Below are 25,694 nucleotides of genomic sequence, written 5' to 3'. Positions count from 1 at the left end.
AAGAAGTACGACTTCCACTACGACAACGTGCTGTGGGCCTTCCTCACCCTCTTCACAGTGTCCACCGGGGAGGGCTGGCCCCTGTGAGTGTTCCCCTGGCCCTGCACCCAGACTGCACTGCACCCACACTGCACTGCTCACCTCAGACCAGGCTATGTCCAGCCTGTCTGGAGCCCAGTTCAGAACAAAGTTCGCAATGTGAAGAAACTGTTTCAGAATGTTGCAGAGAGGAGTTGTAGCAGTGTGAACTACCCATTACATTACATTACATTACATTACATGTCACATGCCAAAGCGACTTACAGTTGATTAGCCTAAGCCGGGTAAAGGGCCTTGCTCAAGGGCCCAACGGCTGTGCAGATCTTATTGTGGCTACACCAGGGATCGAACCGCTGCCCTTGCGGGTCCCAGTCATGTAGTCAATTGTAGGTCGGAGTTTTCAAACAACCCACAGAGCAGCCAGTTGCTGCCAAATAGGGATCTACTGCATTGTTATGCTTTTATGCTAAATGAATGGAATGGAATAAGATCTCTTTTCATGTATACTAGTCTGTATGTTTTAGCTTCATACCCCAGTCCTGAGCCTGTCTCGGCTCTGATCTGGACTTTGAGGGATCGGAGTGGGGGTGGTCTGGTGTTGCGCTCTGAGGCGTTCGCCATGGCGACTGTGGATACAGTCTTTGTTCTTCCGATCAAAGGACCCCAGGGGCAGAAAAGGTTTTTGAAGGACCCTGCTTTTGAAGTCCTTTGAGGTTCCACTATAGTGGGGCAGAGAACTGTTTATATTCCATAAGAAGCACTGAGAGAGAGAGAGAGAGAGAGAGAGGGAGAGGGAGAGGGACGGTATTTAAATTGGTGTTAGAAGTGCACTAAGAATGTGTCGGGTAATAGGCCTCAGAAGTGGTGGTGTCATTCCCTTCAGAAATATCTATGGTTATTAGAATTTTCAAGACTCCCGGATTTTTAAAAATCCCTTTAATTAATTATATTTGTTTGTATATGAAAAAAGAATGATTTTTGGGGGGAAATTTAAAAAGCAAATTGCTCAGGCTAAGTTGTTAGCAACTCGTCACACAATAACAACATCTTCATTTTTTACTTAATATGGTTGTGTATATAGATGTAAGTGTCTTTATTCTTGTCATAGTGGTTCTCGTGTCTTTATTCGAGTTGTTTTACATTTCCTTTGCCGGCCAACGGCAGCATTGACTGGCCTGGGAACCCTTCTCATGAAACTGTGGTGCATAAAACATGGTCTGTGCTGTTAGCTTTTGGCAAGCAAAATAACGATTCCGGTTTGAAAGCAGCATTGGAATTTGCTGGACCCAGTGCCATTTGCTGGACCCAGTGCCAGAGAAATGAGTCGTCCAGATATGAAATGGCATCTTAAATCACAGGCTGTGTCAGAGATGTTCAGGTGAAAAGCCCATTCATTTTTTCTATAGAGAATTTGTGCTTTGATCCGGAAATCCATATATGGGCAACTACTTTGCTCTGGGTTACGTCAGACTTCCAAAGCCTATTAACGCCGCTCTTAGTGCTGTTTACATTTTGGGGGAAAATATCACATCAAAGAGCATCCTGAGCCAATGCAGTTCCATAAGATACGTTTGCAGAGCGAGAGAGACGTGGTGGCTAAAGTGCCTTCAGAGGTGGACTGAGAATATGGCAGGAAACGGGCACCTAATTTACAGCAGGTTCATTTCAGGGAAAAGATCGCACTTATTAGCGGGACAGGGACCGGACACTTCTCTGTGCTCCCCAATTCTTTTTGCTCCACCTGTAATTGAATGAAGTCCAGTAACTGTGCAGTGGAGTGAACACCAACCTTTCTCCCTCTAAGATTAGAGTTATGGCATTGATATATTTGTTTGAACCCGGGGTCATGTACACATGGAAAAGTCAGCAGTGATCGTATAAAAAATTTAAAATAATTGAATTCATCCTCTTCATCTGTCATACATTCTCTGCATCGGCCATCTCCTTCCACTCTCCCTTTTATCCCTCCCTTCATCTCTCCCTCTTCGTCCCTCTATCCTTCTGCACTGCTGTTCTTCACTCTCTCTCAACCCCCATCCTTTCAACCTCTTCTTCTCTCCTCTCTCCCGTTTCCCCATCCCACTCTCTCATCCCCTCTTCTTTCATGCCCATTCCCTCCGTCCTGGTATCCCTCCATCCCCGCCCCTCACCTCCATCCCTCCGTCCGCACAGGGTCCTCAAGCACTCGGTGGACGCCACCTACGAGGACCAGGGCCCCAGCCCCGGGTTCCGCATGGAGACGTCCATCTTCTACGTGGTCTACTTCGTGGTCTTCCCCTTCTTCTTCGTCAACATCTTCGTGGCCTTGATCATCATCACGTTCCAGGAGCAGGGGGACAAAGCCATGTCTGAGTGCAGCCTGGAGAAGAACGAGGTGCCAGCCAGCCTCCCGCGGCCGTACGGTCGCACGGTCACGGTCTTTCAGTTGTGGTTCCATGGCCTTTGTCTGTGGTTATAGTTCCGTCTTCATGGTCACAAAGTTATGGCCATGGTAAAGCAGTTGTAGTCATGTGGTCATCATTGTTCGGTTGTGTTTGTTTGGACATGGTTCTGTCCTCATGGTCACAAAGTTTCGGCCATGGTAAAGCACTTATAGTCAGATGGTCACGATTGTGCAGTTGTGTTTGTTTGCGCATGGTTCTGTGGTTATGCTTCAAGGTCATGTAGGTTTTGATGTGGGTGGTTGTGATCATGGTAGGGTGGTTATATTTCTGTGGTCATAGTGATTGTGGCCACAGTGGCTGTGTTGTCATGCGTGTGGTATTGTAGCTCTGTGATCATGGTCATGTGATTGCTCTGTGATGGCTGTAGACATCCCGTCACGGTTCTGACAGGCCGGTGGTATCGGGCTCCTCCAAGGCCTCGTGAGTGACCAGCACAGACAGACACCACATTGATCTTATTTCCCCTTTTGAGACCTAACCAGAGAGCCCCGCGCCTCACCTCCCTTGTCTCCATGGCAATGGCTTTCGGCAGTCAGAGCAGGATGATCAGAATAACCCACCGCCCCCCTACCACCCCACTCTCACCAAGCACAAGAGCAATGCCCAGCCTCGAGCCTGGTACACACACACACACACACACTCACACACTCACACACAGATATATCCATTTCACAAGTGCTCGACAAGTGGAATTGGAAATTGACTCCTTTGAAGAAGTAGTTGTGGGCTGGTGTATTGCAAGGTGAGCACGCTTTCTGAGAGAGTCTGTGCGTCCACTTCAGGGCAAGTATTCGCAAAGCGTTTTATTGCGTTACTCGCTCTGGTGTTTGTTTTCTGTTGATTGGGCTTTTCATATATTTGTTTATAAACAAATCGGATGATTTCCTCGTCTGGCAGCAAGAAGGCGTCTGGAGACGGTTGTTTGTCATTTTTTTCGGGGACTGTGTGTAGACAAACGTGGCCCGAATCGCTGCCGGTAGCAGCTTGTTCCCTGGAAACGATACCACGGCAGGTGGAGGCCAATGCGATGACAGAGAAGAAGAAATGAAATGACAGGAGCTCTGATGAGTCTCGTTAGGAGACGGGGGACTGTGCGATCCTCCGCAGCCTCCTGCTTCACTGCTTCTTCATATTCAGTCAAATCCTCACGACGGAGTCAAGGAGTGACAGCTAATATATGAAGCTGGGGAAGGGATCCTGCTCCCTCTCAGATTAGCAGTTATGTTGTTGTGTTAGTAGAATGCTGAGAAGTTCTATCTGAGTCTATCTCAGCTCTGCCGCAGACACGTCTCATTATTAAACTGAAGATTAAATCTAAGATGGCCACCGTAATGTTTCATCTTGAAGTGTATAACAGAAGCCACAGGGTGGCTCATCTCGTTAAGGGAGCGTTCAGTGATGTGTGGATATAATGTCGAGGTCCGGTATCAAATCTGGACTGAGTCGGTACTGGCTGTGGATCTTCGTGCACCAGCGACCTTTTGGTCGGTCTGTTCTGTTGTGTGGTTGGGGTCCATGGTCTGACATGGAACCTGGATCACAGTAGGCTGTTCTTCTGTTGTCCTGCAGAGGGCGTGCATCGACTTCGCCATAAACGCCAAGCCTCTGACGCGCTACATGCCGCAGAACAAGCAGTCCTTCCAGTACAAGATGTGGAAGATTGTGGTGTCACCGCCCTTCGAGTACTCCATTATGACCATGATTGCCCTCAACACCATCGTCCTCATGATGAAGGTCAGTGATTCAATGCCCCAGGAAGCGTTCCAATGGTTACAACAACGGTGGGAGAACAAGACTTATTTAAACCAAAATAGGAAGAGCTCTATGTTATATGAAAATAGTGTGAGTCACTTGGTTGATTGTCTCAACGTAGCCAATGATTGATAGCATTACTGGGATTGTGAAAACTCTCATTTGTCATCACGAAGTTGCAGGGCTTTCAGAAGGATAATGAGGATGTTGGGACATTATTAAGTTTACAAATGAACTGGCAGATTTTGGTGGCCACTGTCTAATTTTGCCCTTTCTGTCATGCTGTGCACCCTTAGGTCCTGTGACATTTACATAGCTTAGATCTGGGGTGCATTCAATAGCTGCAGTGTTTCAGAACACTTATGAACTTCTTTCTGTCAGATGGACAGTTCAGCACTAGACAGCACTATCTCTATCAGTAGTAGCTCATCACAAGGAAGGCAATCAAGATACAGATACCCAGTTAAAAGCTTGAACTGTGCAGAAATACGCAGAAACTCTTAAAACATTGATTGAAATAGTAATAATGGACATACAAATTAATGAACCAGGTTTTTTCTTTCTCTCTTCACTCTCTCAAACTTGAACAAGCGTGACTGATCTGTCTCTGTATGTGTATTTTGGGAAGGGGGGGGGGGGGGGGGGGGGGGGGTGCAAGGGTATACCATTTTTCAAGCTATTTCATACATACATGTGTCAATGTGTCGCGAAATGCAGTTTGATATTATTTTATTGTGCACAACATATTACAGTCATATTATGCGCAATGGTCATATTTTCAACTTCAGGAAGAAAAAATATATAAATTCTGTATACAATGTGTTGTCTGTGCATTTCCGAACAGGGTATTAAGGTTTGAATACTGCCTTTGTGTCAACAAGCCAAAGGTGTTTGGACCTGGTGGGTTACCCATGTTAACAATGAAGGCTTCAAGTGTTTACTTTATGGAAAGCACCCCAGGATAACACACACCATCGTAAGGCAATTATTAGGGTTTTCACCCATCTATCTGACCCTGAGATGGAGATGAATTACAGCTAAGCCACACTCTGTACTGTAAGTTCTCTCTCCCGCAGGTTTGTACATGTCATTTTTCATACAAAAATTTCCATGTGCAAGAAAACCACTCAAATTTCAAACTCAGCCTCTTTCTGGTCTCTCAGATACGGAATCACACAGCTGTGTCTTACAGTGATGGGCTGACACTGCCACCCAGTGAGCCACACTGCCCTGCAGTCTGTCTGCCTGTCTATCTGTCTGTCTCTATCCCTATCTACTACAGACCTGAAATGTAAGGCACATATTATCTCCAAATGAAACCTGTTTGACTCAGTTGACTTTCATGCGGGACAATAGCGTTTAGTGGATTAGGTTTTTTTGCCTTGGTCGAGCAGCGTGAATGCCCTGAGGATCCTGCTCAAGCAGAGAGGGGAGCGTTCACTGCATCTTTAAATGAGTCACTGGCACAGATAGCTGGACAGATTGATTGACAGACATATTCCTGAGAGAGAAGACAAGATGTCATGTTTGGTCTTCCTTTTAGCTTGGCTTATATCTGTGTGTTTGTGTGTGTGCTTGTGTGCGTGCGTGTGCGTGTATGTTTGTATGTGCGTGTATGCGTGTGCAAGTGTGTGTGTGCGTGTGCATGCATGAAAGAGGGAGAGAGAGAGGGTGTGAGGTAGGATAATAATGACAAAGTGAGTGATGGAGAAAGAAAGCAAAAGAGAAATGGGTGAGAAAATAGCTGTCAGTTGAATAACGTAATATTCGTGAGAGGGCTCTCAAGACTTTTCCACATAATTGCTTTACAGCAGGTTCATCCTGGCTTTAGCTTCCTTTGCTTGGTTTAATTTTTAATCCTTTGCTTGATTTAATTTTACAAGTGCGGAGCCTGAATTTCTCAGTATTCTGCTCCTTTCCACTTTTGTGCAAAGCAGATTGTGCCCATCTGGAAGTGCAGTCAGCGAGGCAGGCTTCTACGATGTGACAGTTCCCTTCTGTAATGAAGACAGATTCAGTGAATGTTAACTCAAGATGGTGGGAAGTTTTGTTTCAAAAGAAAAAAAACTGAGTTTAAGTGACTGACAGACGTATAGAAGACTTTACTTCTACCTTCTCTCTGGGTAACAGCATCTGCTCCATGGCTAAGTAAATGTGCTTCAACGTTCTGCTCCCAATTTAGGACCAATGATTGCTTTTCATTGTTGGGAACAAATATAAAATGCATTAAAATGAATGAAAACCGCCAAATTTGACTTATTTAGTCTCTTGGCGTCTAATCCTTGGGCAGGTATGATTTTTTGCTGTGCTGTACTTTCACAGACTGATGGTGAACTTTAGGTGACGCTCATCTTTCTGAACGCACCTCTGCTTTCTCTCCACAGTTCTACGATGCGCCTGTCGTCTATGCAAACATGCTCAAGTACCTGAACATTGTGTTCACGGCCCTCTTCTCTCTGGAGTGCATCTTCAAGCTCATCGCCTTTGGACCTCTGGTGGGTACACTTCCGTATGCGTGCGTGTGTGTGTACGTGCGTGCATGTGTGTGTGGTGTGTGTTAGAAAGAGATGGTTTGATGCACTGATTGAGAAAGAAATAACCGTGTGGGTTGGTGGGTACGTGGATGTAGATGTAAAGACAGAGAGATAAAGATAGATATAAAGACAGAGATAAAGATATGGAAAGCAATGTGGGAAGGTAGGTGATAAATGGAGATGAATAAAGGATATAAATGTAGTAACTTGATTGAATGTAAAATGGATAGACAGTACACTGATGGGTCTGTAGAGATTCATATGTAGATCTATATGTGTACAGGCATTTACACATTACAGTGTGCATACATACTGTACATGTTTTATATCACTATGCTGATACATACAATCATCTCAGTGACTTTGACCGTGGGATGATTGTTGGTGCCAGACAGGGTGGTTTGAGTATCTACTGATCTCCTCAGATTTTCACACATAACTGTCTCTAGAGTTAGAGTTTGCGGAGAACAGTGCAGCAAACAAACAAAAAAAGGCCATGACTTGACACGTTCCCCTCTCTACCCCATACAGAACTACATGAAAGAAGCCTGGAACATCTTTGACTTTGTAACCGTGCTGGGCAGCATAACGGACATCCTGGTGACAGAGATTATTGTAAGCGCAACGCCTATATGTTCACTTGTTCACTCAGCTGGGGGCTGAAACACAGAGACAGAGACTGTCCGTTTCAATTTAGAATGTGTGCTGCTTTTGAAAAGTATTCTGCTTAAACTGCAAACATCATTGTTATGCACAGTCACTTGACATGCATACTGCGACTGTTGTAATGGTTTGCTAGCTGCTTTTTACTCATTTTGTTCAATAACTACTAGCTATTGTAGTCATTTTAATTTCTAAAAGCCAAGTATGAAAGTTTAAGCTCAATAATACCCAACGGCTAATGGATGAATTTACACTCTGGTCCCTCCACTGCCTAACATTTGACGGATATAATGTGTATGTAAAATTATGAGAAACGCTGCCCGATACACTGCCAATTACAGCCGTCCTATCTCTCCATCTTTCAACAACGACATATTATCTGAAGCAGTTTTGGACATGTATCTCTATGTGGTTGCTCCCAGTGCGCTCTACCTGAGAAGCCATTTTGGCTCTGTGGTTCGGGAGTCAGGGAACACAGGCTACTGTAAGGAGAGAGGTTTGATTTGTAGCCAGCCTGAAAGCCCACTTACGGTCAGTACCTGAGAAACCACAGTGAGCCACATTCATCCTGCTGTGCCCCATGAGTGAAAGCCACTATAACCAGAATTGCTTTAATAAAATATCCAAACCTCATAAACCGGTATTACTGGGAAATGTTGGCTGGATGGCTCATCCGGGATTGGCGCTGTCTGGAAACAAGTAATGTTGTGCAACATAAAGTGGAATTGGAGTGATTAATCAAACAATATGAGCCAAACTGAGGGCACCAGCGTGAGAGTCTCACACAATGGCGGTAGTGTTTATCCACCTTCTAGCGCTGCCCTGAGTTGTTTGTTTTGTCCAGTGAAACTCAAACTATGGCTCCAAGGATAAACTAGGCATGTCAACACCTTGGTTTGACCCCACGTGAGGGCTGTTAATTGAAAAACTAATCCTCGTAAAAAGCATGCTGGGATACGCTCCAGCACCCCCATGTGACCCTGACCTGGAATAAGCAGTTTACGTAATGGATGGGTGGATGGATTCTCATAAAAAGTGATGTGTGTTGGGAAGAAAAGATCTTTAAAAGATTTTTTTAAAGCATAAGTCATGGAAAGTAATTTAATGTTCTTTGTGCATTTCTCAACCTCGTATAAACACATGAGGAGCTGAAGCTGTTTTCACATAAACATAATTGGCTATGCTGTCACGTTTGGTCTAATCACCTGTAAAAGCAGATAGAGCTACATTAGGCAATTTAGCAACGGGACATTATACACTTACCTGTTAATCATCGAGTATCAATATTAAACCTATGACTCATTGCTGAGATTATGTTTCAGCTAAATAAAATCCAGTAATGAATGAAGATCCAGGTTTTGATGATAATGCATACTAAAGAAATACAGTCTCTCTGGACTGTGCAGTGAGTGAACAGTTATTCTCCAGTGTATTGATGAGTGACAGGTTGTTCCTCCATTAAAAATATTGATTTTGGGTTTAAAATTCAATGAAGAGACTTCATCACCCTGGTGGATCATTATTGACCCTGTGAACGCGGAGAGCCTAGTCCATAAGGCAACACAAGTGTTAAAACCAAGATTAGGAGCTTTTTGTTCATCGGACTGTGAAATTGTCTGTGAATTTGAGAAATGGAACAGAAAACATTGCACCATGGTAAGGGGATGGGGGAGTCTACCTGCAAAACATCCTTGTGTATTCAAGTCTATTCCTCTTTGCTGGTTCTGTGTGGCTACATTTATCTCTGCCTCTTTATCTCTGGTTTTAAAGGTTCCTACTGATTCAAGGGTGAGTTTTTGGGATACTTCTGCTGTGTGTGACTTCTGCTTTCTTCTTCTTCTTTTCCCCTGTGTTTGTGCATCTGTCTCTCTTTTCTTTTCTTTTCTTTCTTGCTTTCTCTCTCTGCCTCTTTCTCTTCCTCTGTTTCCTCCCTCTTCTCTTTTTCTCTCACGCTTAATTTTTGTTTTCCGGGCCATCCTTCTCCCTGGTTATACGACTGCACTAGTCCACGGTAAGTGACTATCGTCCTCCGGTCCTGTAATCCACTCTGGCTCTCTGTCCGTCTCATTCTTGCTTGTCATTCAAGATTAGTCCGTGCAGTTAGTCTCTGATGAGGACAAGATGAATTTTCCACCTCCCACCCAGTTTGGCACTTCAATCAGTTCATCACACTCACCCAAGGATCATTGTCATTTTTTATTGTCTCTTAATTAATAACATGTTCACAAAAGCTTGCTCTCTTAACCCTTCTAACTCTCTCTACCAACTTGCAAAGTATAAACTATATTTTGTTGTTGTGCACCTCCATGCCCTCTCCCTGCCCCTCTCCGTACCCCCTCCGTGCCCTCTCCCTGCCCCTCTCTGTACCCCCTCCGTGCCCTCTCCCTGCCCCTCTCCATACCCCCTCAATGCCCTCTCCCTGCCCCTCTCCGTGCCCTCTCCCTGCCCCTCTCCCTCCACAGGACAAGCTGATCAACCTGAGTTTCCTGAGGCTGTTCCGGGCGGCTCGTCTCATCAAACTGCTGCGGCAGGGCTACACCATCCGCATCCTGCTCTGGACCTTCGTCCAGTCCTTCAAGGTGAGAGAGCCTCACCTGTGACCCCTTCCACCTCCCCACCTGCTACCCTGCGCCCCCTTCGACCTCCCCACCTGCTCCCCTGCGCCCCCTTCCACCTCCCCACCTGCTACCCTGCGCCCCCTTCCACCTCCCCACCTGCTCCCCTGCGCCCCCTTCCACCTCCCCACCCGCTACCCTGTGCCCCCTTCCACCTCCCCACCTGCTCCCCTGCGCCCCCAGGATCCACCCACAGGGCCCTGTCCTTTACACCCTGACTACTTCTATATCTCCAGCCTACTACCTGTCAAATATTCTCTTAATGTCCCACTCTGACCAGCCAGATTTGACAAATAATACACAGAGGTGGAAAGTCCAGTGGGCAAATCCAACCGACTGGAACAAAATTCTGGGACCTGGATTGTCCACCTCTGATGGTGCCACAGCAGTTCCCCAGAGTGGAATCAAATTTTCAACATCATCATGAATCTCAAGCCCATCTGGATTACTCATTAATGTAGTACAATATACAATAATATAGTACAGTGCAACATAATGCAGTGTAATGATTAGGGTAATATAATTGTCCATAATAGTAATGTGTATAATGTGGTATAAAGTTATGTGGTATCATGGTTAGTTAGGGTAATATAATTTTGAATAATGTAGCATGATATAATGTCATGTAGTGAAATGATTAGGGTAATAATGTCATGTAGACTAATAGCTATTTGCATCTCTAACTCTCATGTAAATGGTCTCTCTCTCTCTCTCCCTCTTCCCTCCCTCCCTCCCTCCAGGCCCTTCCATATGTCTGCCTCCTAATCGCCATGCTGTTCTTCATCTACGCCATCATCGGCATGCAGGTGAGTGTGTGAGGACCTGGGGCGTCTGGGCGTCTGCCTGAAGAAGACCTGCCTGGAGCTCCGCGTCTGGTCTGCTGCAGATGCAGTGGTGGCGTGATGCTGTGAATGAGCCAGTTATATGGTCAACGCGCTACTTTGTTAGATCTTATGAATGTTCATGTGGTGATAGAGATTGGTGGCAGTTCTGTCCTTGGGCATAATGGCTCAGGCGGTAAGAGCAGTCGTCTGGCAGTCAGCTCCCTGAGCAAGACACCTAACCCCTTAATGCTCCTGGCGAGCTGGTTGGAGCCTTGTATGGCAGCCAAACAGTGCATGAATTGGTGAATGAGAAGCAATAAATTGTACAGCCCTTTGGATGCAGGCGCTATATAAATGCCAACCATTTACCATAACATCTAGTGCCAATGGTAGACTCTATGGACAGTGCATCTTTTATATCTACGGTAGCATTTATAGACAATATATTTGGCAATATTGAATACCTATGGTTCTTCACAATGTAACACTGTTCAATACAGTTTTGTCACACACCTGACACTGTAAATGTATTGTTTCACTACTCTTTTCTATTTTCATATTTGACCTTATATTGACTTGTATTGTTTTCTACCTCTAAGAGCATGAGCTTTTTTTTATTGTATTCATTGTTAGTTCATGCAGAACATCTGTGTAGTGCTTGATCTCTGTGAAAGTACTCAATTTACGATATCGCTGAAACAGGGTGACTTCAACAAAGCTCTGCCTGCCCTTTAAGGAAAGAAAACAAAGCTCAGGCAATCTCCTAAATTGTTCGCAAAATGACGATGCCTGCGATCCAATAGATTAGCATAGCATTGTAAATCAAAGGCCATTGTGTCTGAGTCATAGCGCTCTCCCCCCTCCTCTATGGCTCTATGTTTAATCACGGCATTGTGCTAGGCGAGCTACCACAGCACTCATCAGTGCCCCTGGAGAATGCTGACTTAAAGTGAAAGTTGACTTCAGCTCCTAAGGGCCGCGTAATATTGAATAATTTCTCATTACGCCCCAGCCCAAAGATGCATTTTCATTGCTGTTTCATATCTTAAAGGTACAATAGGTAATTTCTGAATTCTAATGGTCAAGAGAGAAATAGCAGCAAGAAACACCTATACAACCACAACACTGTTTATCCCTCCCTCTTCTCTGAATGCGCTGACTTTGAAATGCCATTGGCTGTGGCAATTTTAAAATTTTCAACCAATGAGCTTGACTTATTGTACAGATATACAATGATTTGGTACAGTGTCGGGCCGTGAACTGTATATTTTGAAACCCGAATTTAAGGACTATGAACACAGGCAAAGGGTGAGTCCACGTCAGTGCGCCATTTCCAATGATAGGAAGACAATGTAAAAATGTTTTAACACAAAAAATCTTACCTATTGTACCTTTAACCTACAGTGACCTGCTGCGCTGTACTTAAAATGAAGTCTGTCCCTTACCACTCCCCAGGTGTTCGGGAACATCGAACTCAACGAAGACACGTCCATAAATCACCACAACAACTTCCGCACCTTCTTGCAAGCCCTCATGCTCCTCTTCAGGTGACGCTCGTGGTGGCATAACAAAGACCAGGGTTCCTCAATTCCCACCCTGCTTTTTTTTTTCTCCTGGGTAATAAGTGCTACTGATTGGCCAGCCTGTTGTTACACCTGACTCCCAGATAAAAGGAGGGTGGAAAACCTGCTGTTGAACCGTGATTTGCTGATCCCTGTCGCATACAGGAGGATCAGGCACCTGGCTGCTGTTACTGCTGAAAAAAGTGATATTTTATTATGAAATCAAAACCTTGTTTTGAGGTCAAGGTGGTAAAGGCAGAAAAGTTACAATAATCATTGACTAAGGTAGTAATAGCGGGAGTCAACAACTGCCATCCTCCACTGTGTTTTTTTTTTATGATGGCTTACCTAATATATACAATATATGGGGTCATTGGCTGTTAAATCAGGCCACCCTGTCTGTTTCCTGGAAGCTGCCGTTCGCTGTGGTTTTCTGCAGGGCATATGAGGGGATAGCCTTGTTTGCTGTAGGTCAGCAGTATTCCTTAGTGAGCTGGAGGCATTTCTGTGGCTAATTGAGCCGGTTTGACAGTATGTTGGCTCATCCCTTGTAAAGTATTAGGCTTGTCCTGAGATGATGTGGACGCAGTGGAGTGGATGTAGGCGTGTATTGCCTATTTGCCCCTGGCTAGAATATGCTTGGGTATAATTGATGGCTCATGCTAGGAAATAACTCCTGCTTTACCTCCTGTGCTGTAGCCAGCCCACATCATTCCTTGTTGGTCTGGTTTTCCATGTTCTCCCCAAAACAGGAATGACTAAAAGCTCATCCTTCCTTCATCTTATGCTAGCGCTCAAATTCAGTGAAGTTTCGTACTCATTTGTCCAGGAACATGAAAATGTCATCTCGGTTTCCCCGTGGGGGTTCAGCAGTAGGTGAAACACCCATCAGTTAACTTGCAGGCAGCCGTTTTGGCTCACAGTGGAATGGCACATGTAAGCACTTTGCAGTTAAAACGGATCAAGTGGAAATCAGCCTTACATTTCTCTATTGGAACGTGTGTCATTTTATCTAAATTAGTTTATCCTTATCCGACTGGATAAGATTTCAATGTATTCTGTATGTGTATATTTCTATGTACTCTATATGTATAAAGTTGTATATCCCTATTATATTTAAGTTTAGCTTGAAGTTTAGCTAGCTATTCTGGGCCCCCTAAAAAATATTGCTCTGGGTCCCCTCTTTTTAAATAAAAAAATAACCAAACTGAGCCCTCTCCAGCTTTGGGCCTCATCTACCTGTGGGCCCCTAGAATCGTTGTCACCTTTCACTGTACAAGCAAGTGCCCTGAGTGGAGATGTTGGGAATGTGGAATCAGTCACTACACAAGCTGCCTTCCTGAGCAGGAGATGTTGGGAGTGTGGAATCAGTCACTGCACAGTCTGCCTTCCTGAGTGGAGATGTTGGGAGTGTGGAATCAGTCACTGCACAATCTGCCTTCCTGAGCAGGAGATGAATGTGTTCGGCTGCATCCTCTTTGCTGCTTCGCTTGGCAATTAAACCACAGAAGAAGAGGGAGGAGATGCTCTTGCACTGGCGTCCATTACGGTTCAGCTTTACAGACACGCGCCAATCTTGTCCTTCTCCTGTACTGAGATATCTTTCATGAAAGCCTCGGTCATGTGATCACTTCAGCAAATACACAATCTCAGAAATAGAGACTTGGTGTATATGAATGTGTATGCATATATTATATTTATGTACATATTTACTGCATGAATGCATATGTCTGTGTATATGTGCGTATTTTGATACATGTACTGTATGTTTGCATGCAAGTAGCTATGCACGTACACTCATGAATATAAGTGTGTGCTCCACCGTCTCTTATTTCGGGCTAGTCCCTAATTGTCCAGGTAAGGCGTCTTACATGTGTGTGTGTGTGTGTGCGTGTGCGTGTGCGTGTGCGTGTGTGCGCGCGTGCGCATGTGCACATCTTTCTGAGTGCATTTGCCTGTTTCTCCTCATTGCTCACGCGTGTGTGCGTGTATGTGTGTATGTGTGTGTGTGTTTGTGTGTGGGTGTGTGTGTGTTTGTGTGTGTGTGTGCTCGCGCGCGTTTCCGTGCATGTATGCATCTTTCTGTGTGCATTTGCCTGTTTCTCCTCATTGCTCGTGTGTGTGTGTCCGTCAGGAGCGCGACGGGCGAGGCGTGGCACGAGATCATGCTGGCGTGTCTGAGCCAACGCTCCTGTGATGAGCGCTCGGGCTCCGTGGGGAGGGAGTGCGGCAGCGACTTCGCCTACTTCTACTTCGTCTCCTTCATCTTCCTCTGCTCTTTCCTGGTCAGTGCTTCATCTCCTTCCCCTTCATCTTCGTCTGCTCCTTCCTGGTCAGTGCTTCATCTTCCTCCCCTTCATCTTCCTCTGCTTCTTCCTGGTCAGTGCTTCATCTTCCTCCCCTTCATTTTCCTCTGCTCCTTCCTGGTCAGTGCTTCATTTTCCTCCCCTTCATCTTCCTCTGCTCCTTCCTGGTCAGTGCTTCATCTTCCTCCCCTTCATCTTCTTTCTCTTCTTCCCGGTCACATGTGCACCCACAACATTAACCACTGACGTTAAAGATCATTATTTTCTGCGTACGGCTACATCACGATGACAAGGCCATTCCACCCTCCTAGGCATCATTTAATCAGTTAGTAACCCTTCATTTGTCCTCATAAGGACATTTCATTGGTTTTCATGTCACGGCATATAAAGAGAGCTCAAACATGCAACACAAAGCTTAAGCCTGCATTCAAGCACAGAGGTAGAAATACTACAGTGACATTTAAAAGGACACTCAGCCCTTTTAATGCTACACCAAGTGTTTAATGTGCTGACTGAGTGCATAATCCACTGGCATACGGACAATGTTGTGATAATGACTACAACAGGCCATCCAGCCCTTTGAAATGCATAATGTACCTACAGTTAGGAGAAGGGCTCCTCAACCCTAGTCCATATGAGCATATAGTCTGCTGGTCTGAATAGAAAGATTATTGGTTACACAGTTACCTCACATACTGTAACCTGCTTCACCTGAATTTTATGGTCAAAAGGCAAACCATCTGCCTTTTGGCTCTCTAGGACTGTCATTCAGGAAATATCTCCTGGAGACTTTCAGATAACTGCCTGGTTTACACATATTTGATAATATTTTTATTTACTGTATTTATATAATATTGATGAGTTCAATACATTGAAATTGTGGTAATCCAAATAAGGGTCTTAGATGATGATACTGGATATATGGCATTGTGGACAAAACGCTGCATACCTCCTCATCCTGCCTGTTTACACAATGAGCCAAACACACTGTTGCATAACATCAGTTTTGAGTCAAATTTATGTAGCTTTATTGGCAGAAAATGCATTAATTAAATAAAGTAAATTTTTACTTTATTACATCTACTTATTCATGCCATTATCTAATCAGCCAATTGTGTGGCAGCAGTGCAATGTATACAGTCATGTAGATACGGGTCAGGAGCTTCAGTTAATGTCTTTGACAGTGGAATGATTGTTGGTGGCAGACAGGGTGGTTTGAGTATCTCAGAAACTGCTGATCTCCTGGGATTTTACACACACTAGTCTCTAGAATTTGCAAAGAATGGTGCAAAAAAACAAAAAAATCCAGTGAGCAGCAGTTCTGCAGACAGAAACACCTTGTTAATGAGAGACATCAGAGGAGAATGGCCAGACTGGTCAAAGCTGACAGGAAGGTGACAATAATGCAAATAACCACATATTACAACAGTGGTATGCAGAATGGCATCTCTGAACACACAACACATCATAACTCCTAGTGGATAGGCTTCACCATTAGAAGTCTAAAAAAATAAGTCTAATAAATACCTAAAGTGCTCACTGAGTGTATATTCACAGCTAAAAATAATATTCATCATCATAATAATAATACATCAAAAGCATACACAAACATTAAATCTGTCTTTCTCTCTCACACAACCTGCAGATGCTGAATCTGTTTGTTGCCGTCATCATGGATAACTTTGAGTACCTGACCCGGGACTCCTCCATACTGGGGCCTCACCACCTGGACGAATTCATCCGCGTCTGGGCAGAGTACGACCCAGCCGCTTGGTATGCGCTCCTCCGCTGCTGAAAGTTCTGGCATTGAGGGAGTGTAGTTCCTCAAATGTGACAGCTTTGTAATTTTGGGGTGGGGTGGGGTTGGGTGTGGGGAGTGAAAGTTGCGTTTTGGGCTAATCTTGCGGTTTCTGAAGCGGAGTTTGAAACTGGGAAAGCTTATTTTAATGCCAGCGTGCAGGGCTCAGCCGTGGCGTGGAAGGCAGCGTGACGTGTGACAGATTTCCATAAATCCGGTTTTCCGCATCACACCCAAAGCTCCTCCTTATTAAGCAGGGATGAAGGGATAAAATATTTATATCTTTTTATTTTCTCCACACTTCAGTATTCATTCATTCAGTATTGAAAATACTTCATCCCTCAGAGGCATATTGAAAATGAATTTTGTTATTTCAATTCATTCGAATGAGAAAAAACAAAAAGCTCACCATTGATATGAGAGATGGGAGATATTGGGCAAGGCTTTGACATCAGCAGCCTCCTCACAGATCACCATAGAAACTGGGATAGTGGAAGACTTTTTTCTGAAGGAAAAAAAGCAAAAGGAGAAAAAAAACATTGTGTGCGTGTTTGTGTGCATGTGTGTGCGTACGTATATGTCTGTGTGTAAATTCAGCCTGTTCTAGTTTACATATAAGTAACCATGTTATTAATTTCTTTGATGGGAGGTCATGACCGGTTATACAGTGATACAGCTCTCCTCAATATCTGTGCCTGGATGCCAGGGAGTCTGGGATGTGTAGTTCTTTGGCTGCCAGGGAGTCTGGGTCGTGTAGTTCTTCAGCCATCACACCCCTTGGGTTGGGTTAAGAAAATGACTGTGTTATCCTGGATGAAAGCACTGTGTTCCCTCCTCCTAAATCCTACTACGGGACACCCAGATAAACAAAATCCTATTTGACTTAAAAATAAACACCCCAGATGGACATAATTTGTCTGCAAAAACTAATCCTTATCAAACTAGGGGGAAATCCAATTAGTGCAGATTTGGGGGGAAAGGGTCCTGAGAGTTTAGCATTGTTTCAAAGTATCTGCATGTGTCAGTCCTGATTAGGATATCCCACCAGAGCTGAGCATTCTGGGAAATATCATACATACAGGAAATTAACTCCCATTGTTTTATTTTTGGCAGGGGATTTCTTGATTTTTTGTATCTTGGTTAAAGTTTACATTCATGTTTTAGGTATTAAGCGCATATTCTTTGCCAGATGAACTTACACTAGCTCAAGGGTACAGCAGCAATGTCCTACCTGTGAACAGAACCTACAACAAGTCCTATTTACAAGTCCAATTCCCTAACCAATACACTGCACTGCTGCCAAAAGGAAAACAGGAAAATTGGCCCATTTCATATTCTGAATTGAACCAAGACAGGCAAAATAAAGTTATTGGCTGTTCTAAAGATGAGTTTGCTGGACTAAAGAACCCAGGATATGTATTGATACAGCAACTCTTGTGAAAAAGTATGTACTGCATATTTTAAAATAACTTGGCTCATTGTTAATGCGTCCTGATATCTGTGCACTAACTCAGCTTGTTCTTCTTGCAGTTGGCGGATTTCCTATAAGGATATGTACAAACTGTTGCGTGTAATATCGCCCCCACTTGGCTTAGGGAAGAACTGCCCGAACAGGGTGGCATACAAGGTGTGAGAACAGACTTCCTCCAACAGGGGGAGACTAATGCCCAGAGACCTAACAGAGAATGGCTGTTGGCTCCCCTCCCTCCAATGCCAACAAATGACTTGACCGCCCGCTCAGTCCTCCCATACTAATTGGCTTGTGGGTAACATTGCAAGGCTAGAAAACAAAGGCTCCAAAAACTTGTGCTGAGGCACTGTAATGTAATGTAATGTAATGCACTGACACCTGGTTGGTTGAGGGACCAAGGTGAATTCTTGTCCCCTAGGCCCAGATGCCTGCAAGGCAACAGTCTGTCTGTCAGGTTAATGTCACCAATCCCTTCCTTATTAATAATGAATGCTGACCTAATTTGGAGATCTTTCTTTTTCAATGCAAACTGTATCTACAGCCAAGGCCCAGCCCGTGTGTCCGGGCTGTGAGAGTTCTGGTAACTCTGGGTCGTGCTCGGGGCTCTGAGCCACTGAAGGTGTCTTTCTTTGAAGGCTTTGTTTTCCAGTGCCTGTTGACTACCCACAATGCTCCTCAGCGTGAGGAAGCAGTCATCCACTCGCCCCCCGAGACCGGCTTGTCGCCGCCATGCCATCGCGATCCCTCATTCGCTCCTCTGAATGTTTCCTCGGGACGAGGACAGCTTCTGTCCCTCCTCATCCTCCTCATCCCCAACCCTGCGATCCATCCACGCCCCCGTCCGGGGCCTGGCATGGCATCCGATGGAGTCCTTCTCCTGGAAATCGAAATAACTCAAGATTTCTGTTTTTCTTTCTGTTGTCATTTTTTTCCTGTCTGTTTCCACTCCTCTCTGTTCTATCCTCTGAAATCCTGGTTCCTTTTTTAACTGTCGTCCCGACCTCTCTGAAGCGGGCGAATGAGCTACCTCGATATGTATGAGATGCTTCTCCACCTGACCCCGCCCTTAGGGTTGGGAAAGAAGTGCCCGCCAAGAGTCGCCTACAAGGTAGCCCCTCCCACTGGTTCCTCCCACTGTCTCTCCCCATTGGCTTGTGATTTAGCCAATCCCTCTGCTCCGCTGTGGCAGCCTTCTATATCTGTATTATTTTCTGTTTTTTCATTTGGTTTTTAATACCGATCTGATCTTACTGTAGCTCTCTCTCTCTCCTGTCACACTCCACTGCACAGCTGTGTGATATTCTGATAGTAGCCGGTTTGATCTGCAACACAATAATTCTTACTGCTGACAGACAAATATGAAAGTAGAATAAACAGAAATGTGATATAGTTTGAATGCAGATTGATGATATTGTGTGCCAGCAAGCATAGATCAAAGCACAAGGTCTTTGTTGGGAAAGTAGAACCCCCAGCTCAATTTATTTTGTCTTTCCCCCTTCATTTTGTTGAATCTCATTGGTAGGCCCAATACTTTGCTGCAGTGTCCCCTCTTAGTATTGGGAACTGCTGACCTGCACTGCTCACTTCCAAAGTGTGTGCTTCCCTTCACGCCATGGACCCCCTGTCGAGCTGCCCAGCCATTATTGGTGTACATGCTTAATTTTTCTGTAGTTGGTGCTGGCCGACTGCAGTTTCCCCTCCAGCCAGAGGTGTCACCGTTGAGTAACTCAACATGAATAGTCCCTCCCACTGACATCCACATTCCTGGACGCAGTAGCCATCGGCGCAATCGGGACATTGCTTTCCTGTAAAGCACACTTTGCACTTTGTGAGCCATTCCATGATGAGGGGTAGCAGAGTACTACAGCCTGATCACTTATATTTTGGCAGCCTTTGTTTTTCTCCCCACTGGGAAGTTTTTTTCACCTCATGTGCTTGCTATTCTGGGTGTTTAGGCCTGGTTTTTGCCCTTCTGCTGTTCTGTAAAACATCTGTGTGACAGTCTTCTGTAAAAAGCTCAAATGAGAGGCAGGCAGGACAGGGGTAGTATGGCTGTGCAGAGGGGTGAGACATGCCAATTTTCACATAGATTTTATCCCAGCCTTATTTTTTCTGCTGTCCTGGAAAACGTTTTTCTCTCACACCCCTCTGATGAACACACGTTGCGGTGTTTGTCTGTCCAACTCCTTTTTCATATTTCTCTGTCCCCTTTTCCATCTTTCATCGCTGTCACACACACTTTTTGTGGCTGTGATTGGCTGCCGCTCTCTGTCGGTTAGCTTTGGACCGCCCCCAGTTATGGCTTAATGGTCTTGTGCTTACTACTGTCTTGTGCGTGCGTGCATGTGTGTGTGTGTGTGTGTGTGTGTGTGTCCTTTTGTGTGAAGGGATTTGACTGCATTTATGTGTGTTTAAATGTCTGTAATTGACTGCATGTGTACATGGAATATGATGCATGTGTGCGTGTATGTTCAGCCGTGTGTCCACCCCTCTCCACTCCTTTACTCCCTCACTCTCCTTCTTTATCAGGGTCTGGCAAAGCCCTGCCCTACCCTATAGAGTAGATCCACAGCAGACAGCATAAGTGTTTCAAATTCAAAGACTTTTCTGTGCTCGATTGATCTTGCCTGGTGCAACTGAGTCAACCAAGACCGGACGGCAGGGTTTGTGCTTTTTGAGAGAGGTCTCATAGGTTCCAATATGCCAGGCAAGCTCAGTAAAATGTAGAACAGTATTTGAATCCAAAGCAGTTACGTACTTGACCCCAGTGGAGCTCAGCCCTTCCGCAGTTAAACTCCACCCACTGAGCAGTGGAACAGCGCATACTGACGCAGCGTATTCCCATTACGCTCACATACGTGTGTCCCTCTTGTTAGCCCCGCACGGAGGAGCTGCGTGCTCCCCCCAGCTCCCCACAGCTCCTCACGGCTCCCCACAACTCCTCACAGCTCCTCACAGCTCCCCACAACTCCTCACAGCTCCCCACAACTCCTCACAGCTCCCCACAGCTCCCCACAGCTCCGCACAGCTCCGCACAGCTCCCCACAGCTCCTCACAGCTCCCCACAGCTCCGCACAGCTCCCCACAGCTCCTCACAGCTCCTCACAGCTCCTCACAGCTCCTCACAGCTCCTCACAGCTCCCCACAGCTCCTCACAGCTCCTCGCAGCTCCCTGCAGCTCCCCGCAGCTCCTCGCAGCTCCCCGCAGCTCCCCGCAGCTCCCCACAGCTCCCCACAGCTCCCCACTGCTCCCCTGGCCCACATCCCCTCCCGCTCTCCCCGTCCGGGCCCAGAGCGGCGGGATGCTCAGCTGGCCGAGAGGATTACTCCTGACAGGCCTCCTCCAGTGTAGCTGCTCCGTATTGATTTGCCGCACCGGGGCGGACGCGGGAGCCGGGCCTGTTAGCGTCAGACACGGAACCTGCTGTTTAAGCCGCGGTTTGCGTCCCTTCTACGGGGCTGCGCTTGTAAAACCACATTTTAACAGCCCCGTTTGCATTTATCGTCCCGGCTGTTTGCATAAGTAAATGGAGAAGGCGTATAAAAACAGTCTAAAAACACACTAAATGGTACATTTTATTACAACATTTTTTGTTGCTTTAATATGTCAAGTGTTAAGAGTACATTTGAAAACAGTTTATCGCCATTTAAATGCTGTTCCACTGTACATAAGTGACATACTGCACATGTAACCAAAGGGCAAATACAGATACATATTCGATGCAGTTCACTTGAGCAGATATTCCCCTTATAGCAATGTGGTGGAGTGACTTCCTGAGCTGTTTGTACTGTGCCTTCAAAAGGCTGCTCGTGCATGTTATGTCTCTCCATGTCTCCATGTCTCCATGTCTCCATGTCTCCATGTCTCCTCCTCTCACTGACGAGCATGCCCTCACGTTCAAGTCTGCTGCCATTATAACCAGGTCCGAATGTGCGTTTGTCTCTCCTCACTTAATCTATTATGTCTTGTTTTTATTTCTTTATTTCTTTATTTCTTTACTGCCTTCCTTACTTCATTTACTAACTTACTTACTAAAGAAGCTTTCTGTGTGCTGATATCAAGGGGCCTATTGCCCTGGATGGATTCGCCTACGGAATGAAAATTGATTCATTTTTACAGTAAATTTTTTCCAGCTTCTGTTTTTGTATTTTCAGTTTAAATGAAAGTCCAGCTAATTCCGAGCACACTACGTGCAGCACACAGAAGGTGGCTTTAAGAGAGAGTTTTTTGGTGTTTTGTTGTGAGAACGTGAGATGGGCAGTGGTCTAACAGCTCTGCCCACCTCCCCGCCCCTCTGGTCAGCGGTTGGTCAGGATGAACATGCCCATCGCTGAAGACAGCACAGTGCACTTCACCTCCACGCTAATGGCTCTGATCCGCACGGCGCTCGACATCAAACTGGCCTCTGGTGAGCTGCCCTGCAGTGCAGAACACACCCTCTGTGCCCTGCTTCTTACATTCCTGTCCCTCTGTAGTGTGTATGGAACTACCCTTCTCTCCTGTAGTGCCCTTACCTCCTCTGTGTTCCTCTGTAGTGCCCTTACCCTCCTCTGTGTCCCTCTGTAGTGCCCTTACCTCCTCTGTGTTCCTCTGTAGTGCCCTTACCTCCTCTGTGTTCCTCTGTAGTGCCCTTACCCTCCTCTGTGTCCCTCTGTAGTGCCCTTACCTCCTCTGTGTTCCTCTGTAGTGCCCTTACCCTCCTCTGTGTCCCGCTGTAGTGCCCTTACCCTCTTCTCTTATAATGCCCTTACCCCACTCAGTGTCCCTCTGTAGTGCATATGGAACTACCCTTCTCTCCTGTAGTGCCCTTACTCCCGTCAGTGTCCCTCTGCAGTTCCCTTACTCTTAACTTACTCCTAACTCTGTTTTCATATACTAATGGCCTTACTCTCTCTCTCTCGCTCTCGCTCTCGCTCTCGCTCTCGCTCTCTCTCTCCAGGGGTTCTGGCACAGAGACTGTGTGATGCTGATCTGAGGAGGGAGCTTGGGAACGTGTGGCCCAACCTGTCCCCCAAAACCGTGGACCTCATGGTGACCCCACACAAGCGTAAGCTCCTCGTGCATTGTTCAGAGGGGAGGTGTGACGGCACCGCTCTGAGGAGTAGCCTCGGAGATGAGGAGAGGCTCCCCAGCCTCCTCCCTCACCAGGAGTGATCCTCATGAGCTCTGTGCCTGTGTTGAGATCCATCTAGCTGCTGATGATGCAATCAGAAATCTAGAAAAAACTATTGGAGGGTTCGTTTTGATGCAGTGTATTATGCGTGTGTGTTTGTGTGTGTGTGTTTGTCTGAGACAAGTTTGTGTGCATGGTATTTCCATATGTGAGTATGTGAGTCCCTGCACACGTGTGAGTCCACACGTACTGGGCTGTTGTGTATGTTGGTGGGTTTGTGTGTTAGCATGTCTGTGTTATGCTCTCCGTGGGCTGGATTGTGTGCTGTTCAGGCTCCTCGTCTCTCTGGCATTGACACCAAACGAAGCCGCTCCTTCAGTGACACCTAGTGGCCAGTTCTGAAACGGCAGCCCCACATCGCTGGCTTCTTTCCGGTTGACTTTCCACCCCATTCTGCTGCCATCATCGTGTTCCACTCCCCGTAATAACTTTTATCATTCCATCAGGTGCTGCAGCTGCAGCTTGACCAGGTTAACAACCGGGAGGATTTATGGAGACATTTAATCCCGGAAAGGATGTGTAGTTTATTTCTTCGTACATGTGGCTTGGCATAGCGTGTGAAGGATGGTTTATCCGTATCCCTTGACTTATCTGCGCTCGTTCCGCTGACAGCTCTCGGGTTGGGTGAGAGGGATCTAGCGCGGTGATACGTGATAAGGCCGTTTATGTCACAAACGAGGGATCTGGGCTTTAAGCACTGTACTGAAAAGTGGCTGCAGCTGGACTCCTATTGCACTGTCTGAGGAAGATTTTAGACATGGGCAGTTATCATCTTCTTCATGTTTAACCTCCTGAAATAATTCCGATGACCCAACAGTGGGTTCTGAATCTGTCCTATATTTTGCAAACCAACTGGATCTGGATCGAGGGGAGTGGACCTAGTCAGCATTATGCATCCCTCATTCCATCTCTCTCCCTCTCTCTCTCGCTCTCTCTCTCTCTCACTCCCTTTATTTCTCCCCCCAGACAACGAGCTGACGGTGGGGAAGGTATACGCGGCGCTGATGATCTATGATTACTACAAGGAGAACCGTGCCAAGAGACTTCAGCAGCAGTCTGCGGGCGGGCCCCAGGTAACAGCCCGGCCTGCACTACCCCGGGGTGTCACCAGGGGGCGCGTTCCCCTGTTGCCAGCCACCTGTGCCAGCTGTCGTAGGCAGTGCAGTTCTAACGGTTGGTGGTTGCACACAGTTCAGAGAAAAAAAATTAAGGGATAAAAAATGAGCTTTAAAAAAAGCCAAAGAAAGCTCTTCAGAGCAGCTCCCTGTGTTATGATAACAGGGTTGCAGTAGCACCGTGGAACGAGATAAGACCTTTCATTTATTTGAAGTCTATAAGGTCTTATTATAGTGAGGGATATCAATTCATTCTAGGATTTATTGTATATTTTTAAGAATGAGAAGGAGAAATTGCCTCCTCATATTTTGTTTGACATGACGTATGATTCGTGTACAAGGGATGTGGTAAGATGTTAATGTTGTGTACAGTATTTATACTTCACTAATATAAATGCAGTTGATTTGTATTCCTGTTTCCGGTGCAGCGTTTCTGCATTTGTATAGCTAGGAAACCAGCCAAATAAGCTATATTTATCTTTTATTATTTATTTTATATCTTTCCCTGCTGTAATACTGCCATTTAATTGCATGACGTGGATAGAATAGTTTTACTTGCCATTAAGCTTTCATCTTATGTTCTTATGAAACTGCTCCTGTAAAATAAGTCTGAAAGATGCGGTGAGGTTGGGTTTATGGGGTTAAAACTGATTTAGGCTTAGCAGCTGGATTTGTTGGTTCTCTCATTTGATTGGTTGACACAATATTAGCTGGTGACTGACAGCAAGGGCTAGCTCCGTCCACAGTGAGACTCGCTAAGCCTCACACTCCCTATTTGATTGGTTGATATGAAGTAAGTCAGTGATTGCCATTGTGCAGTTGCTCCAACAAAGCGACACTGGTAAAGCCTGCCTCCTACATTTAATTGGTTGAAAAGGAGTCCATCTTGTTCTCCCTCTGCTCCTCTCCACCCCCTGCAGGGTAAAATGGGCGCTCTCTTCAGGCCAATGCTGCCGTTGACTCACGTTCAGGAACAGCCGACTCCTGGCAACGCCATGTCACCGCCCGCCCAACCCCAACCTGAGTCCCTGTCTGTGTCCCAGCCAGAGGTCCCGCTCACCACAACCTCTCTGACCAATGGGGAGGCAGTGTAAGTGCCTGACACTGTACAGGGGTGTCACACTCCAGTCCCGGAGCGCCGCAGTGTCTGCTGGTGTTTGTGGTTTCCTTTCAATCAGCAGCCAATTAAGGCCTTGAGAACAAGGTGTGTGGACTCTTCAGCCGATGAAACCACACCAACAACCAGCAGACACTGCGGCCCTCCAAGAGTGGAGTTTGACACCCATGCTGAACACGCATATCCAGTGTTGCCAACGTACTGTCACAGTTTTTAAAAAATATATAAATAAGGGGCATTTCAGACCAAAGTTAGTGGTTTTTTTCCAGAGTGAAAGTGC

The 25,694-nt window shown here is 45.9% G+C and overlaps 1 protein-coding gene across 1 annotated transcript in view; it reads left to right on the top strand.

The window, feature by feature from the left end:
* LOC133141556 (voltage-dependent N-type calcium channel subunit alpha-1B-like) overlaps window positions 1-25,694 on the top strand; it is a 181,467-nt gene that overhangs the window by 145,433 nt on the left and 10,340 nt on the right. The window contains exons 31-45 of the mRNA XM_061262125.1: window positions 1-83; window positions 2,212-2,413; window positions 4,053-4,217; window positions 6,620-6,730; window positions 7,301-7,384; window positions 9,895-10,011; window positions 10,788-10,853; window positions 12,327-12,418; window positions 14,568-14,718; window positions 16,385-16,512; window positions 18,068-18,164; window positions 22,312-22,417; window positions 22,949-23,056; window positions 24,149-24,255; window positions 25,218-25,387. The exon at window positions 1-83 is cut by the window's left edge and continues 55 nt beyond it. Of these exons, the coding sequence (XP_061118109.1) occupies window positions 1-83; window positions 2,212-2,413; window positions 4,053-4,217; window positions 6,620-6,730; window positions 7,301-7,384; window positions 9,895-10,011; window positions 10,788-10,853; window positions 12,327-12,418; window positions 14,568-14,718; window positions 16,385-16,512; window positions 18,068-18,164; window positions 22,312-22,417; window positions 22,949-23,056; window positions 24,149-24,255; window positions 25,218-25,387 (1,787 nt within the window). The remainder of the gene's footprint in view (window positions 84-2,211; window positions 2,414-4,052; window positions 4,218-6,619; window positions 6,731-7,300; window positions 7,385-9,894; window positions 10,012-10,787; window positions 10,854-12,326; window positions 12,419-14,567; window positions 14,719-16,384; window positions 16,513-18,067; window positions 18,165-22,311; window positions 22,418-22,948; window positions 23,057-24,148; window positions 24,256-25,217; window positions 25,388-25,694) is intronic.

The sequence above is a fragment of the Conger conger genome, chromosome 12, assembly GCF_963514075.1.
Source record: "Conger conger chromosome 12, fConCon1.1, whole genome shotgun sequence".
NCBI lineage: Eukaryota > Metazoa > Chordata > Actinopteri > Anguilliformes > Congridae > Conger > Conger conger.
This window is presented reverse-complemented; position numbering and strand designations above follow the sequence as displayed.